Source organism: Marmota marmota, unplaced genomic scaffold (assembly GCF_001458135.2).
Source record: "Marmota marmota marmota unplaced genomic scaffold, marMar, whole genome shotgun sequence".
NCBI lineage: Eukaryota > Metazoa > Chordata > Mammalia > Rodentia > Sciuridae > Marmota > Marmota marmota.
Window position 1 is genome coordinate 605,622 of NW_025999873.1, and position 16,083 is coordinate 621,704.

At 37.9% G+C, this 16,083-nt stretch overlaps 2 protein-coding genes across 26 annotated transcripts in view; one reads left to right on the plus strand and one right to left on the minus strand.

Annotated features, from left to right (window-relative positions):
• Positions 1-16,083, plus strand: part of Ncor1 (nuclear receptor corepressor 1) — a 141,086-nt gene that overhangs the window by 112,805 nt on the left and 12,198 nt on the right. For 15 of the 21 annotated variants that reach the window (XM_015506813.2, XM_048785910.1, XM_048785920.1 and 12 more), the window contains 10 exons: positions 1,748-1,975; positions 4,442-4,651; positions 5,119-5,268; positions 5,593-5,736; positions 7,601-7,766; positions 7,999-8,492; positions 11,096-11,224; positions 11,672-11,829; positions 12,888-13,111; positions 15,892-16,035. In XM_015506813.2, coding sequence (XP_015362299.1) covers positions 1,748-1,975; positions 4,442-4,651; positions 5,119-5,268; positions 5,593-5,736; positions 7,601-7,766; positions 7,999-8,492; positions 11,096-11,224; positions 11,672-11,829; positions 12,888-13,111; positions 15,892-16,035 — 2,047 coding nt within the window. The remainder of the gene's footprint in view (positions 1-1,747; positions 1,976-4,441; positions 4,652-5,118; positions 5,269-5,592; positions 5,737-7,600; positions 7,767-7,998; positions 8,493-11,095; positions 11,225-11,671; positions 11,830-12,887; positions 13,112-15,891; positions 16,036-16,083) is intronic. The other 6 variants (XM_048785916.1, XM_048785950.1, XM_015506812.2 and 3 more) reach the window with 3 other exon arrangements.
• The window catches only part of Ttc19 (tetratricopeptide repeat domain 19), a 49,271-nt gene continuing 45,081 nt past the window's right edge, over positions 11,894-16,083 (minus strand). For all 5 annotated transcript variants that reach the window (XR_007341565.1, XR_007341558.1, XR_007341548.1 and 2 more), the window contains one exon: positions 11,894-15,730. The gene's annotated coding sequence lies outside the window, so the exon portion shown is untranslated. The remainder of the gene's footprint in view (positions 15,731-16,083) is intronic.

Below are 16,083 nucleotides of genomic sequence, written 5' to 3' on the forward strand. Positions count from 1 at the left end.
CAAGATCCATAGATTACGCTTGATACTAGGGCTATGGAAGGCTACTAATTTTAAAACAGGCTTTATTAGGTGAAGCACCTAATATTTAGAAGTAAATTTGGAAATTTTTGAAGCTTTGAAGATGGCCTTCAAGTACAGGGTATAATAAAGTCCAGAAATGCCCTAGAGTAGGTAATTTTTTGAATAGATTTTCTGTCCATTGAGTAAGGTTTTCTGAAAGTCAGTTTTAGCAGTTGTTTTCCCAGTTGCAATGTGGTATGGTAGTTTGGTCTCCATAGCAAGATTGCTTAGACTTTGAATCAAATTTCTTACTTACAAACTTACACAAGTTACTTAACTTGTCTATGTCTTAATTTCCTCATCTCTAAAGTGGTAGCGTACTACTAAGACCTGGATTTTTGTGATGATAAAATAGGTAATACATTTAAAAAACTTAGATTAGTGCCCAGTATATATGAACAACTGAATAAATTTTAGCTATTCTTGTTATCATAACCCCATGCTGCTGGCGGCTACATCACTAGATAAGAAGTGTTGATTTATTACTAGATGGTGTCTGAAACAGCCTGAGACTCTGAAGAATGCATCCACATATCTTAAAATTTATTGTAATTCATACTTATTGGGCTCACAGGAATGGTACTGGCGTGGACAGTAGGTATAAATATGAAGAGTGAGGGGAAGGGGGAAAAACAAGGGAGGCAGGAGGGAAGTGCCTAGTTATGGATAGGGGAACAAAATCAAACCTTTGGCTCTAGTTTGGAAGGAGAATTGCCCTGCAGAGAGAAAAGGCACTCCACAGTTGAGCAATTTGGGACTTAGAAGGGGGGATGATAAACCAGTGTTATTTCTTGGATTTGACATGTAGATTTGTTTGATTTATACTAGCATAATTTTCGTAATTAGAAGGTGGTGATGTTATGAGACATTGTGTATTTAATGCCACTGAATTATATCATTTAAAATGGCTAGAATGGCACATTTTATGTTACATATATTTTACTGCAAGGTGATGGCTGCAAAGTGCTTGCGTATCGTTGGCATTACTGAAACAATCTCACCACTCTGAATAACATCATTTAGACAAGGAAAAGCTGGAATAGGTAGGAAAATGGATGGATGTTGGTGAGGTAATGAAAAAGTCACTGTGGAAGAGCAGAGCAAGGAAAAAATGTAACTTACAATTGACAGATAACCAGGAAGTTGGGTTACACAGGCAGAGAGAAGAAATTGAAGCCAGGTGTAGGAGTCATACCTACAAGCAAGGCCAGCTGGGGCAACTTAGCAAGACCCTGTTTCAAAATAAACTTTATATAATATAAAGAGCTAGGGGTATAGCTTTCTGGTAGAGTGCTTGCTTAACATGAAGCCCTGAGTTCAACCCCCAGTATGGCGAAAGAAAGAAAAAAAAGAAAAAAGAAAGAAATTGAGATTTGCTAAATGTGGGTATGTGGGTCCAGAATAATTTGGAATATTAATCTCATTCAGAAAACAAAATCATTCATAATAGAATTTTGATAATCTTAAGGTGTTATAGTAATGGTGCTATTGCTCTCAAAGGAGCAACCTTTTCCAGATCTCAAGGCTGCTTCTAGTTCTTGACACTTGAATATTTTGCAAGAATGAATATTTAAATCTTTAAGGAGAAAGAGCTCAAAAATATATGAATATTGTCTTAAGAGATGGATAAATAACCATACTTTGCAAGTTTTCTTAAGGCTTTGTGGCATTGGCCCCTTTTTTCCAGTTACGATCTCTTCTAGCAAGTCTGCCAATCATGAAAGGAAGTCAACACTGACCCCTACCCAAAGGGAAAGTATACCAGCTAAGTCTCCAGTGCCTGGGGTAGATCCTGTTGTGAGCCACAGCCCATTTGACCCTCATCACCGGAGCAGCGCCGCAGGGGAAGTTTATCGGAGCCACCTTTCCACACACCTGGATCCAGCCATGCCTTTTCACAGGGCTCTGGATCCTGGTAAGCATGACACATAGTGAAGTGACAGTTATAGCAAAGAAATAACTTTTTAAGCTTCCTATTATAGTACAATAGGCAGATAATTATACATTTCATTTTTGCCAGCTGAACATCCCATGTTATCAACACCAAATCAAGAAATAAAATTTGGGGCATAGGTTATGTCTCTGGTGAGTGCTTGCCTATCACATGTAGGCAGTGGGTTTGATCCTCAGCACTTTAAAAAAAATAAAGTTATTGTGTCTGTCTATACTGTAAATATTTTAAAAGAAGAAAGAAAATATTGCCATCGTCCTTTAGAGAACTAAAAATAATAGGTATCTGAAAAACTTTATTTGATGGCAGTTGGTGAAGCTGATTGGAAAAGTGAGTTCATGTGAAGAAATACTTTATAATGACAGACATACCTTAAGTATGTTAATTAGAACATAAGTAGACATTCATTTACCAGTGTGTTGATCTGAAGCCTAAGGCCTTAGATTATCAATTAAACCTAGCCTTTTTAACATATCCAGGTTCGGCTTCTTTTTTTTGTTTGTTTTTTTAAGTGAAGGTAAAATTTTAAAGACAGTTTCAAGTAATCCAAATACAGAATCATTCTAGATATTTTTCCCAATTCTTTCAGTTTGTATATCCCACACTTGATTAAGTTTCTTTATTGAGTCTTTCCATAGCAGCCAACTTACTTTTCAGAGAAACAGCTCTTTTCACTGATTTTCAGATCATTTCATTACATAATTTAATAATATGTGTAGCTAGAAGAAACTTATGAGTGCATATCACTGTTGGTAGACATGGTTCGGGTGGGTACAAAGATGGTTCTGGTAGGAGCAGAAGTGTGCATGTTACTAGTGTGTGTACTGGGCCTAAGGCAGCACATTTCATGCAGCTGAAGGAGAGGAGCTGTCACACTGCAGCTGGGAACAGAGTTCTATAAGAGTCACGTTTTATAGTAGCAGAGAACTTGTAGGAAATATTTTCGCTGAAAGCTGTGTCAGTATCATCAAATTATCTGACACTTCAGAACATTAAGTTTCAGAGGAGTTCAAGCCTAGTACAGAGAGTCTCTAACTATGGTTTGTGTCATTTACATTTTTTGACTTTGCTGTGGTGAGAAAGTAATAGGCAGTGAGTAGAAATCATACTTCACAGTGTGAATGTGAATCTTTTCCGGGTAAGCAATATTTAGTATGAACCTCTCTCATGAGTGGCAGCTCCCAATCAGGAAGCCACCAGCACTGAATGATGTACTGTCTTGCTATGATGTTCAGGAGGTTAGGTATATAAATGTATTTTCAGTTTATGATATTTCCAACTTTACAATGGGTTTATTGGGAATATAACTACATAGTAAGTTGAGGAACACCTGTACTGGGAAAACTCTATCCCAGACTGAAATGGAACAGTAAGTTGACAGACTTACCTGGCTTGGATTTCTGGATGAAGGAGAAGCAAACATTGCAGAAAATATATCGGTGGCTTTTCTAGGGAGAACATCTACATTTTGTTCTAAGACAAAATTTACATAATTTCTGTTGAGTGTCTATAATAGTCCTTTATTTTGTAGCAATTTTCTCTGCTTTTCATTTCATCCTAACCTGGATTATTATAAGTATTTTGAGGATAGAGGCCTTGTCTTCTTTTTTTTTTTTTTTTTAACCATACCAGTCAGTCCCTTCACAATCTTTTGTCATGCTCTAAGTGAAGGATTGCCAGATTGTAGTAAGCCAAATCATGCTGCCACCTTTTCCTGTAAATAAAGTTTTATTAGAACACAACCATAACCATTCATTTGTTTTGTCTGTAGCTGCTTCTATGCTATTGTGACAGAGTTAAGTAGTTTTGTCTTAGACCTACAAAACTCTGTGACATTTATCATCTGACCCTTTATAGAAAAAGTTTGATAGTCTGTGCTTCAAACATGCACAAATTAAATGCTTGTAGACTAATTGTTTTTACTTCTAAAAAAAGTAAATTTGCTATGTCACAAAGTGTTTCCATATATTTTTTCATTTGTGTATATTAATTTTATTTTCAAACTGGGGACATAGCTCAATGGTGGAGCACTTGCCTAGCATATTTGAGGCCCTTGGTTCAATTCCCAGCACTGAAAAAGAAGAAAAGAAATCAACAAAAATTTTATTTTTAAACATAGCTCTTAGAGACTTCCAGTGAAAACATAATAGAGTTATGTGTCAAATATTGAAAGTGAAACTATTTGAGAAATTTTTAGCTACTGTTCTTCCCTTTCCCATTACACCTCAGACATTAGAATGCATTAAAATTTATATTGTTGATATATCAAGGTCTAAAATGAATCCACCTTAATTCCTATACCAAGTGATAATTGCCTGTGCTCTAACTCAGCAAATGATTTTTATTTCCTCACTCTTTCTGTGGGTGATGTCTGGCAAATGAATTTCACCCAGGACAAAACTTAATGCCTTTCTGTTGTTGTTCTCTCAGCAGCTGCTGCTTACCTGTTTCAGAGACAGCTTTCACCAACTCCAGGCTACCCAAGTCAGTATCAGCTTTATGCAATGGAAAACACAAGGCAGACAATCCTAAATGATTACATTACCTCACAGCAGATGCAAGTGAACTTGCGCCCAGATGTAGCCAGAGGACTCTCCCCAAGAGAGCAACCACTGGGTCTCCCATACCCAGCCACAAGAGGCATGTGTCTTTTTAGTTTAGATTTCATAGAATTTATTTTAATCAGTAATTAATAAACACTTGTTGAATGAATGATGGAAAGAAAGAAATGAAGGCTATATCCTTTTATATTTTAAGGGCTATAAACTAGCCCTTAAAAGTGAACATAGTAATGTATCAAGATGAGGTGTTTTGGTGAAAACTGAAATAACCAAAATCATTGTGCTAGGTGTTTGGAATCCACGTTTTACTAGTTTGCTGTCTCTTTTTAATTTGAATATCCCTTAAGATTATTGTTGTATAGTATTTAATATCCTTCTCTAGATTTAAAGAAGATTAAAAGGTAATGATGATCCTAAAACCTTTTTATTTATGCTACATACAAATTATCATTGAATTATAGAAATAGACAAAATCCAAAAGCCATGTATAGTTATATCTATCTTCAGAATAAATGCTTACATAAATTGTGTTTGTCTTTTGGATAGGAATCATTGACCTGACCAATATGCCTCCAACGATATTAGTGCCTCATCCAGGGGGAACAAGCACTCCTCCCATGGACAGAATCACTTATATTCCTGGTACACAGATTACTTTCCCTCCCAGGCCATACAATTCTGCTTCTATGTCTCCAGGTAAGATGCGGCAGACATATACTTCTCCAGTAGGACCAATGTGCTTGAGTTTTATAACATAGCCTTTTATTATTTGGGCAGTTTTTCCCCCATTTGGTTTGTTCTTTTCATTTAATAATAGTTTTTATTTGCCATCTGTTACTAGATATCCTAGAAATGCTCTAAAAGCTTATGTTATGCTAGAGTCATTATCCAGGATTGTTAACAATCTTTCTACATTTGTATTTTGGAGCTTTTTGAAAAAATTTAGTTATAAATTTCAAAAATTGTTCCTGATTAGGTTGACATTTTTGTCTTTAAGTTGTAGATTCATATGTTTTGCAGGACACCCAACACATCTTGCAGCAGCAGCAAGTGCAGAGAGGGAGCGGGAGCGGGAGAGGGAGAGGGAACGGGAGAAGGAGAGGGAGCGCGAACGGGAGCGGGAGCGGATTACTGCAGCTTCCTCTGACCTCTACTTGCGACCAGGTCAGTGAAAGGCTCCTCCCTCCTAGGGACAGGTCTTGGTGATCTAGAGTTGTGGTGTGTTGTGCTTAGAGCTCCGAGGGGCAAGTAAGAATTTGAAGGTGAAAAGTCATTACAGGGCTCAAGTGAAATGCAGATGAAAGTCCTCTAGAGGTTGGGATGGGGGAAAGATGAATTTGACACAGAAAAAATGAACTTTCCATGGAAAAGGTATCATTTTGATTGGCTCAAGCAGCTGCTCTCAGATGGGCCTGAAAATATTAGACACAGAGCTCTTAAAGCCAAAAGAGCAGCCCAAGCAAAGGTATAGGAAGCTACAACTATACCCCAGTTTAAATGGGGAATGAAAAATACATTTAGAAGTTGTGTCATGCTCTGAATGAGGGATTGCCAAACTACAGCTTGTGGGCCAAATTGAATTACAATGAATTACATCTTAAATTACAATGAAAAGTGCTGCCATTCTGTTCAAAAAGGAGGTGACACCATCAGAAGAACACTTACAAGAGAGTGGCATGAGATGAATTAGAACCCCGAAGGTCCATAGTTGCATGGACTGGTGCCAGGAGGCCAGAGTAACTGTCAGTAGTTCACATGCTTCATGGCCTGAAATATTCTAACATAGGGAATGACCAAGAAAGAACTCCTGGGAAGAATATGAAAGTAGAATCAAAATGTCTTAACAATAACTGGATATGGGAAGTAGGGACAAGATGAGAAGCAACTTTAGTCTGCAGTTAAGACAGAGCATGTAAGCCAGCAGCACAGTGGTGCATGCCTGTGATCCCAGCAACTTGGGAGGATGAGGCAGGAGGATCACTACTTCAAGGCCAGCCTCCACAACTTACCAACTTCTGACTCAAAAAGTAAAAAAAAAAAAAAGAGCTGGGAATACAGCTCAGTGGTGGAATACTTTCCTAGCATGCATGAGGCCCTGGGTTCAATACCTAGTACCACCGATCAAACAAACAAAAAACCCTAATAAAACAAATGGAACACAATTAGTAAAAGTAAAGAAAGAATGATTTTTATTTTAGACATACTGTATTCGACACATACTTGGAGTATCTGTTCTTATCCTTGATATACTTGCCTAAATCAGATCATTGACCCTATCTGTATTGTCCAATATTATATATGACCTAGCACTCAGAAGAAAAAAGAGAGCTTGGAGATGCCAACAGATCTGTAAGAGTTGAAACTGTGGCTTGAGTGAGACTTCCAGGTTCAAGAGTGTAAAAACAGAAATAGGTCAGTCTTTTTTAGATGTTTCTGGATGTGCTGATATAGATGGAGAGAATAGGAGGCAGAGACATGGTTAGAGAGGTGGGTACAGAGCTGAAGGCATAGTGGCAAGAAGGTGTCACAATCATGTTTTCATGGGGGACAGAGCCTTTGAAGTCAATGTAGTTGGCAATATGTGGAAGAAATCCCAAAGCTAGTCATCATATTTGATGCTGTCATATTATTCCTGAGAAATTATCTTAAACACTTCAGTGGTTGCAAAGCCTGAACACATTTAGATGTGACCCATTATCTGTATCCAATCAAAACAGTTTGAGAGATGAACCTGTCTGGTTTATATTAATGCTTCATGCATTTGGTGCTATTTCTATTTCTCTCTAGAGTTAAGAATGAAACTAGTCACAAAAATGGAAATGACAGTAAATCATAAACTTATGTTTTGTTTCAAGCAACTTGTGGGCTTTATTGAGGAAGGCCAGAAAGTAGAATATCACATTTCTTATCTCATGTTCCTTTTCTATTTAGTAATATTAGGATATTAACAATCCATTAATGTTACTACCTATTAACACTAGCTTTTTTCTAATAGCTTATCTTTCTTCCTCTTTTTTTGCCCCTGCAGGCTCAGAACAGCCTGGCAGACCTGGTAGTCATGGATATGTTCGCTCCCCGTCCCCTTCAGTAAGAACTCAGGAGCCCATGTTGCAGCAAAGACCCAGTGTTTTCCAGGGAACCAATGGAACCAGTGTAATCACACCTTTGGATCCAACTGCTCAGCTACGAATCATGTCAGTCTCTTGTATGCATTTTGACTAAAAGAATACTATATTCTCTTACATATTAAAATTATACAATAGTTAATAGTCAAGATTTTCTAGCCACTAAACTTCTTATTCCTTTTTTTGGTGGGCGGGGGGGTGGATTTGCCATTTGTCCGTCTTCACATCTCACATACACACATACACATATCCCAGTAAATGGTCTTCTCTTCATAGAGCTGTGATTTGGTTTTATTTACAGGCCACTGCCTGCTGGGGGCCCTTCAATAAGCCAAGGCCTGCCAGCCTCCCGCTACAACACTGCTGCGGATGCCCTGGCTGCTCTTGTGGATGCTGCAGCTTCTGCACCCCAGATGGATGTTTCCAAAACAAAAGAGAGTAAGCATGAAGCTGCCAGGTTAGAAGAAAATTTGAGAAGCAGGTCAGCAGCAGTTAGTGAACAGCAGCAGCTAGAGCAGAAAACCCTGGAGGTGGAGAAGAGATCTGTTCAGTGTCTGTACACTTCTTCAGCCTTTCCAAGTGGCAAGCCCCAGCCTCATGCTTCAGTAGTGTATTCAGAGGCTGGGAAAGATAAAGGGCCTCCTCCAAAATCCAGATATGAGGAAGAGCTAAGAACCCGAGGGAAGACTACCATTACTGCAGCTAACTTCATAGACGTGATCATCACCCGGCAAATTGCCTCGGACAAGGATGCAAGGGAACGTGGCTCTCAAAGTTCAGACTCTTCTAGTAGCTGTATGTATCTCAATCTGAGTTTCACAATGTGATATCTGAGTAAAGAATTACTTTATTCTTTAGGTAAAGCAGAACTATATGGCATAAAAGAATCCTAATGCTTGATGATAAATGTAAGAGAAAAGATTTTGTGGATTAGAACAGCAAAATGTGTCTTCTAGTTTTATTATGATTTAAATATCCCTGTTTCCTAAGTATAAGCCTGTCCGTGTATTTTTCAGGAGAAAACTTACCTTCAAAAGAACTAAAGTTGGGAATTGGATAGAAAGAGGGCAGAGCATATTAACATGTTCTTAAACAGTTTTTTTTTTTTTTTTTTACTGGATGTGGTGGTGCACACTTGTAATCCCAGCGACTTGGGAGGTGGAGGCAAGAGGATCACAAGTTCAAAGCCAGCCTCGGCAACTTAGCAAGACCCTGTCTCAAAATAAAAATGACTGGGAATGTTGCTCAGTGGTAAAGCACCCCTCCTCAGTACCAAAAAAATAGGAAATAAAATAAAACACTGATACATATTTATATATTTTTTTAAAGTTAAAGTGATTTGCATTTTGATCCAGTATGGTTTGTCACACTGATGTCTACAAGAATTCACCAATCTACACTAAAATGCTAGAAGAGTTATTTTAAAATTTTATTTTTAATGTTGCCTAAATTCTATATGGAATTCTAGAAAAAACAAGCAGGTATTTAAACAAGCAGCTGCTAATAATTGAAGTAACTGAATCATACAGTCTTTTCTATGTTATCTTCATTAAAGGAACTGAGTAGTATTGGAGATAATGAAAAAAAAAATTCTTGTGTAGCAGAATGCAATGTGAAGTTCTTTTTAATCTCCAAATATCCCTTGCCTACTTTAAAACTTGTTTGTGTCTAAATCTACCCCATTGCTGAGGTTTTGAGAGAGAAAGAGACATCTTGATTGTGTATTGTATAGAAGAAAGACTTCCTTTTAACCTGGGATTAGGAAAATCTACAACATAGGTTTTCAATATGCAGAAAATTGCTAGCCCAAGGAAGAGAGGTAGTTGTATGAATGGGTATTTTTGAGGGGAATCATCAATACACATGGTAATACCTCCCACCCCCAGGCTTCTGGACCAGGGTAGTATAATCTCTAGGGTGCATAATCACTGGACTAAACAAACACTTCTTTTCTGTTTGCATCACAAAACACACCTTGCTCTAGGAATTTGATTTTCAACAAAATCAAAATTTTGATTTTTTTTCTGTTTTTTCTGAAAATAGAAAAAATCCTGGTTCGTTCATATTTCTGGGTAGTTTATCTTAATTTTATCACTGGGCACTGACTTGCTTGAAGTTCAAGTCTAGTGACAGTCACTTGGTCTGGTTTTCAGTTTGACTCTTGAGAGCTTTCCTCACCCTGGAATGAAGCACATTTCCCTCATTTTTGCCCCTAAGTCTTCAAAAGCAACGTGAACAAGGTTCAGAAGTAGACTTTCTGTTGACAGAATACTGTTAGTATTCAATGGATGTAGGATGTTGGTTTGTAACAGTGGATATGGAGATTGCAAATTAGTATAAATTCAGAATATAGTGGTTTATTTTAGTTCCTCAATGATAATTTTCATGCTATTTGTTAGGTTTCTCTTTTCCTGAACCTGTATAATTTTAATTTCCATGACCTACCTGGTTGGAGGTAGTTCAACTAAAACTGGAGGAGCAGGAGGTGGTCAAGTCACAGAATTCATTACCACCATGTCCAGCTAGGGTTATAATACCCTTTTTTCAGACTTGAGAAAGTCCTAATGTTGCCTGTAGGTGTTAAAGAGCCCTCTAAAGTTAGAAGATTCCTAATCAGGAAGTTATATCTGCCAGTCTCAGATTGCTGAGTTCTGAGGCCATGGCAGGACTGTGAAAAGCTGCCTGTCCATCTTTGCATAGCCCTTCTTTTCTTTGGAATTGCATCCTAGAGGACGCAGCTCTTTCATGTGGGCATCCTCAAGAGTTGGTTGGCATCCTTCCTTTCTGTGATTCAATTCCCTTCAGATATTCCCTACTATTCCTGTTTATTTTCACATAACAAGGTGATGAAAAATTATTTGGAGTAATTTTTGTCAACAGTACTCCAGTTATTTGAGAAAATCATTGTATAATGTTAGGTAATCCATAGTTTTAAAAACCATTATGGTAATGAAGCAGCTTTATAGCCTCAAACCTTTTTGAACAACAGATTGTCCCATGAAGTGGAATTGTTGGTATCAATTAACTGATGAGATCTACTCTCTCAATTATTTATTAATCTCCTCTGATGAGAGTTTCCCTGGTGATTTCTTTGTCAGCTCCCAGGAGATATCACAAGTCTGTTTTCTGTTATGTCCCATCTGTTTTCTGTGGGCTTTTAAAAAAGACCTTAGAGTCCCACACATTCAGAAAACCCTATGCCTTAACAGAGATTAGGAACATCGAGGCACCTTTGGTACAGTCCATAGGGTTGGATAAGTTTTATCATTAACCAGGAATTGCCATTGGACATCTCTGAGCACAGGGGGAAAAAATTAAAATATGCAAATAGGTATGAAGAACTTGGACTTTTGAAACTTTTCAGGCATTCGTTTTAAAATAAGATTCTTTTCTTAAAGTATCTTCTCACAGATATGAAACACCTAGTGATGCTATAGAAGTCATAAGTCCTGCCAGCTCACCTGCACCACCCCAGGAAAAACTGCAGGCCTATCAACCAGAGATTGTTAAGGCAAATCAAACAGAAAGTAAGTCTTTTTTTAGCCACCATTGACATGTTATCATATCTGCATTTATCATTTGCTTCAAAATTATCTGTCTATGCTATGCTAAGAAATAACTTGTTTTGTTTGTTTCAGGGTCATCTTATATGAGTCTGCTTTTAAAAAGTTTTAAGACTGCACTAAGGAAAAGCAACTTTAAAGCTATTGCTAATTGCTCTTTTGTTTATAGTTTAATGGTATAGAAAATAGTTTATTTGTTTGCCCACTTAAACATTCACATTTTATTCTACAAGTCCTCAGACTTCTATTGGTAAATAAATATTTTTTGCATCAGAATTAAGATACATAAATGCTGTGCTTAAAGTTCTGTCATATCCTTTTCGTGTATTCTTTGGAATTATGTTTAATCTTTGATAATGAGTAAAAAACAGGGGCATCCCTGGAGTAAGACATGTATGTGTTCTATATTAGCCGATCCCACCAGACAGTATGAAGGACCACTGCATCACTATCGACCCCAGCAGGAATCACCATCTCCACAACAGCAGCTGCCTCCTTCTTCACAAGGAGAGGGGATGGGCCAAGTGCCTAGGACCCATCGGCTAATCACACTTGCTGATCACATCTGTGTAAGTTTTTCATTATTCTTACTATTTTTTTCTTTCTTTTTACAGTTTTTTTTTTTTTTTTTCCTTTTAATGGTATTGGTGATTGACCCCCAGGGTTAATCTTTTTATTTTGAGATAAGGTCTCAGTAAATTGCCCCACCTGACCTGAACTTGTGATCCTTCAGTAGCTGGGGTTACAAGAAGACAGCACCTCACCCAGCCTTAATCCATTTTTCTTTGGAGTGTTAAGAATATTAGCACACTGGGGCTGGGAGTGTGGCTCAATGGTAGAGTGCTTGCCTAGCATGCATGAGGCACTGGGTTCAGTCCTCACCACATAAATGTAAAAATAAAGATTTGTATTCACCTAAAACTAAAAAATAAAAAAATATATACATGTTACAACATTTAAAAAACATTTATTTTCTCAATGGTAGAGCAGTTGCCTAGATTGTGCAAGGAACTGGGTTTGTTTCTTAGCACCTCAAAGAAAAAAGAAAATAGACTTCAATGTGAAGAGACTCTTTTCCTTAGTGAAGTCTGCCACACTCCAGGCTCCTTTTTTTTTTTTTTTTTTTTTGGTGATGCTGAGGACTGAACCTAGGGCCTTATACATGCTAGCCAAGCACTCTACCACTAAGCTACACCCCCATCCCTAATCCCCCAAATTTCTTAAATAGTAAGCTCTTTACCACCAATCTGTACCCCCAGCCCTGACATTTCTTTTTCTTACGTATTTTATTTTAATGTTTTATTTTTAATAATTCTGAGTGTCAAACTCAGAGCCTTGTGCATAGAAAATTGTGCTCCAGTCCATAGACAAAACATGATCAGAGTCAAGTGCTCTACCTTTCAGCTATATCCCCAATGCAAAGCAACCATCTTTTCTTTCTTTCTTTTTCTGCAATTCTGTAGATCAGACCTAGACCTTGTTTACCAATGAGTTAAACTTGTGATTAAGGCATATGTCACTATGCCAGGCTTGTTAGACTCTTATGCTGTCTTTTTTTTTTTTTTTCCTTTTCTGAGGGGGAGGGTACTTAATGAGTTTAATCACTTCCTCCTTTTCTTGTTCACAGCAAATTATCACACAAGATTTTGCTAGAAATCAAGTTTCCTCACAGCCTCCCCAGCAGCCTCCAACTTCTACATTCCAGAATTCACCATCTGCTTTGGCGGCTACAACTGTGAGGACTAAAACCTCAAGTCGCTATAGCCCAGAATCCCAGTCTCAATCTGTCCTTCATCAAAGACCAGGCTCTAGAGTCTCTCCAGAAAATCTTGTGGACAAATCCCGGGGAAGGTAAATTGCAAACCATATGTAAATTTTCCAGCAGTAAAACACTTTGAATATATCTAAAAGATAGGGTACTTATTTCTCACATCAAAAGTTCATTTGCCTTTGTTTCCTGGAAAGTATAAATTGGGATTTTTTCCTCCATATATTATTCTTGGAATCTCTACCGTCTGGGCATTTGATGTTGTATTATTTGCTGGTTATGAAAAAGTTTAGTTTTTTTTTTAATATTTGATTTTTAGTTGTAGATGGACACAATAACATATTTTATTTTTATGTGATGCCAAGGATCGAACCCAGTGCCTCATATGCACTAGGCAAGCACTCTACTGCTAAGCCACAATCCAGCCCGAAATAGTAAAGTTTAGTAGTCATTTAGGGATACTTAAGTGCTCCTTCCAAATCATCTGTCAAGCCTAGCACGTTGGCAGGCCTATAATCCCAGCTACTGAGGAGACAGGAATGAGGACAGCCTGAGCATGGAGTGAGACCCTAATCTGAAAACCAAAAAAAAAAAAAAAAAATCTCTCAAACATCTCACTCTTTTGTTTTCTGTTGGGGCAGCAGAAATAGATGCTTCAAAAGGTGACATTACAAATAGGAAAGTGGGGCCAATAGAGGCGCCGTGGGAGGAAGCGCTTAATGTGACAGGACTATCTGGTAAAGAGTGTACTTTCTTACCTGATGTTCTGGGGTCTGGATTTAAGAAAAAATGAGGCAGTTTTTTTTTTTTTGTTCAAAATGATAGACTACAAAGTAATATGTTTATAGCTAAATAGCACAAAGGGAATTAATAAGAATTTAGAGAAAAAGAATAAGATATTGGGCTGGGACTGTGGCTCAGCTGGCCTAGCACATGTGAGGGTTTGATCCTCAGCACGAACAAACAAATCAATAAAATTTATTATGTCCATCTACACTAAAAATGTTTTTTTAAAAAATGAAATATCAACAGAGCAAAGAGTGGCAGATACAGGGAAGACACACAAGGCTGATGAACCATAGCTGGGAATATGAAGACAAATCTGTAGCAGAGATGATTCTCTAGCCTGCCTGCCACCCCATAAAATTAGCAAAGAACAGAAGGAAGAATAATGTGTTTAAGAAGCTGAGTAGTCTTTTTAAAAAGAAAAAAAAAAAACTTTTATTACAGAATTTTCAAACATATACAAAAAATAAGAACAGTACATCTCCATACTCCATCTCCATACTCCTATCACCCAGCTTTTATAATCCTCAGTAAATACCCAGTTTCGTTTCATTTTTATCCTCCCTTTGCCCACCCTGGTACTGAGGATTGAACCCAGTGGCACTTACCCTTTGAGCCACATCCTCAGCCCTTTTTACATTTTATTTAGAGACAAGGTCTCACTGAGTTGCTTAGGGCTTTGCTAAGTTGCTGAGGCTAAATTTGAACTCAGGAACCCACTGCCTCAGCCACGCAAGCCACTGGGATTACAGGTATGTGCAACTGCACAGGCTTTGCTGTATTTTTTTTTTTTTGGTCAATTTTCAGTGGGCCTTTATTTTTAGTTATTTATATGTGGTGCTGAGAATCAAACCCAGTGCCTCACATGTGCTAGGCAAGCCTCTACCACTGAGCTACAACCCCCACCCTACTGAATTATTTTGAAGCAAGTCAATCAAGTAAAAAGCGTGTTTAAACTGTTCTCACAATTCATATTGTTGTTTTAACACCAATAACTGATTTTTAATCTGTAAGCAAAATAAAGAAAAAATTATCTGTAGTTCTAGCATAGAATATAAATGCTGTAAATCAAATAAATATGGCTGGTAGACATAGGAAAGAGAAGGGAAGTCACAGAAAAGAGGTAGAAGGGTATACATGCTAATTTCTTCATTTTAAAAAAAGGTTGAAGTATGCTGCTTAAGGTTAAATAGACAAAGATTATAATAGCTAAAAACAAGAAAAAGGTAAGTCAAACTCTTTCATGGAAAATAGTTGATAAAAATCAAAAAGTAAAGGTATATATTTAGAGTTTGGGAGGTAAAGACCAAAGGAACTAAATATTTCTAAAAAATCAGAACTAGATGAATTGATTGTGAAAGGAAATGTTTAATAGTAATATGCAGATATTGAAAGTCACAAGTGGTGTTTAGTATGCATAATCTCTATGTAGTCTTAAAAGACTCTAAACGAGCTAGGTGTGGCAGCACACACCTGTGATCCCATCAGCTCTGGAGAATGAGGCAGGAATATCGCAAGTTCAAAGCCAGCCTCAGCAATAGCAAAGCACTAAGCAACTCAGTAAGACCCTGTCTCTAAATAAGATAGGACTGGAGATGCTCAGTGGTTGAGTGCCCCTGAGTTCAATGCCCAGTACAAAAAAAAAGTGGTATTCAGAGGAAAAACAATTGCAGAGAAGGTCTCACACCATTAACTATAGTGTGGGTTCATTGGTTAAAACTCTTAGGTTTCAGTTTAGTCCTTATCAAGGAAAGACTTGATAAGTTATGACCAAAATAAACAGTAAAACCCTTGAGGGCACAATTGGACTAACTGGCCAAAGAGCATGTTGAAGTACATGCAGAGCCTCAGGATGGAGCTGCTGCTGCTTCCGCTTCCGCTGTTGCTGTCCTGTGGTACTAACTGGTATATGACTCCTGAGTCCGTGGAGAAAAAGGCATTTTCAGTAATTAGATATATAGCAAATACCCATAACAACTGTTTTCTAATAGAAATCAGCAATCTTAGTTAACAGTTTCTGTTTAGAATGATCAGTCAACATGTAGAGGGCAATCTAACCTTTTACATGTTACAACAGCAGACCTGGGAAATCTCCAGAGAGAAGTCACGTCCCTTCAGAGCCCTACGAGCCCATCTCCCCACCCCAGGTTCCAGTTGTGCATGAGAAACAGGACAACATGTTGCTGTTATCTCAGAGGGGCTCCGAGCCTACAGAGCAGAGGTGAGTGCACTTCCCAACCACAGCTCCTCTGCAGGGGGTCAGGCTTAG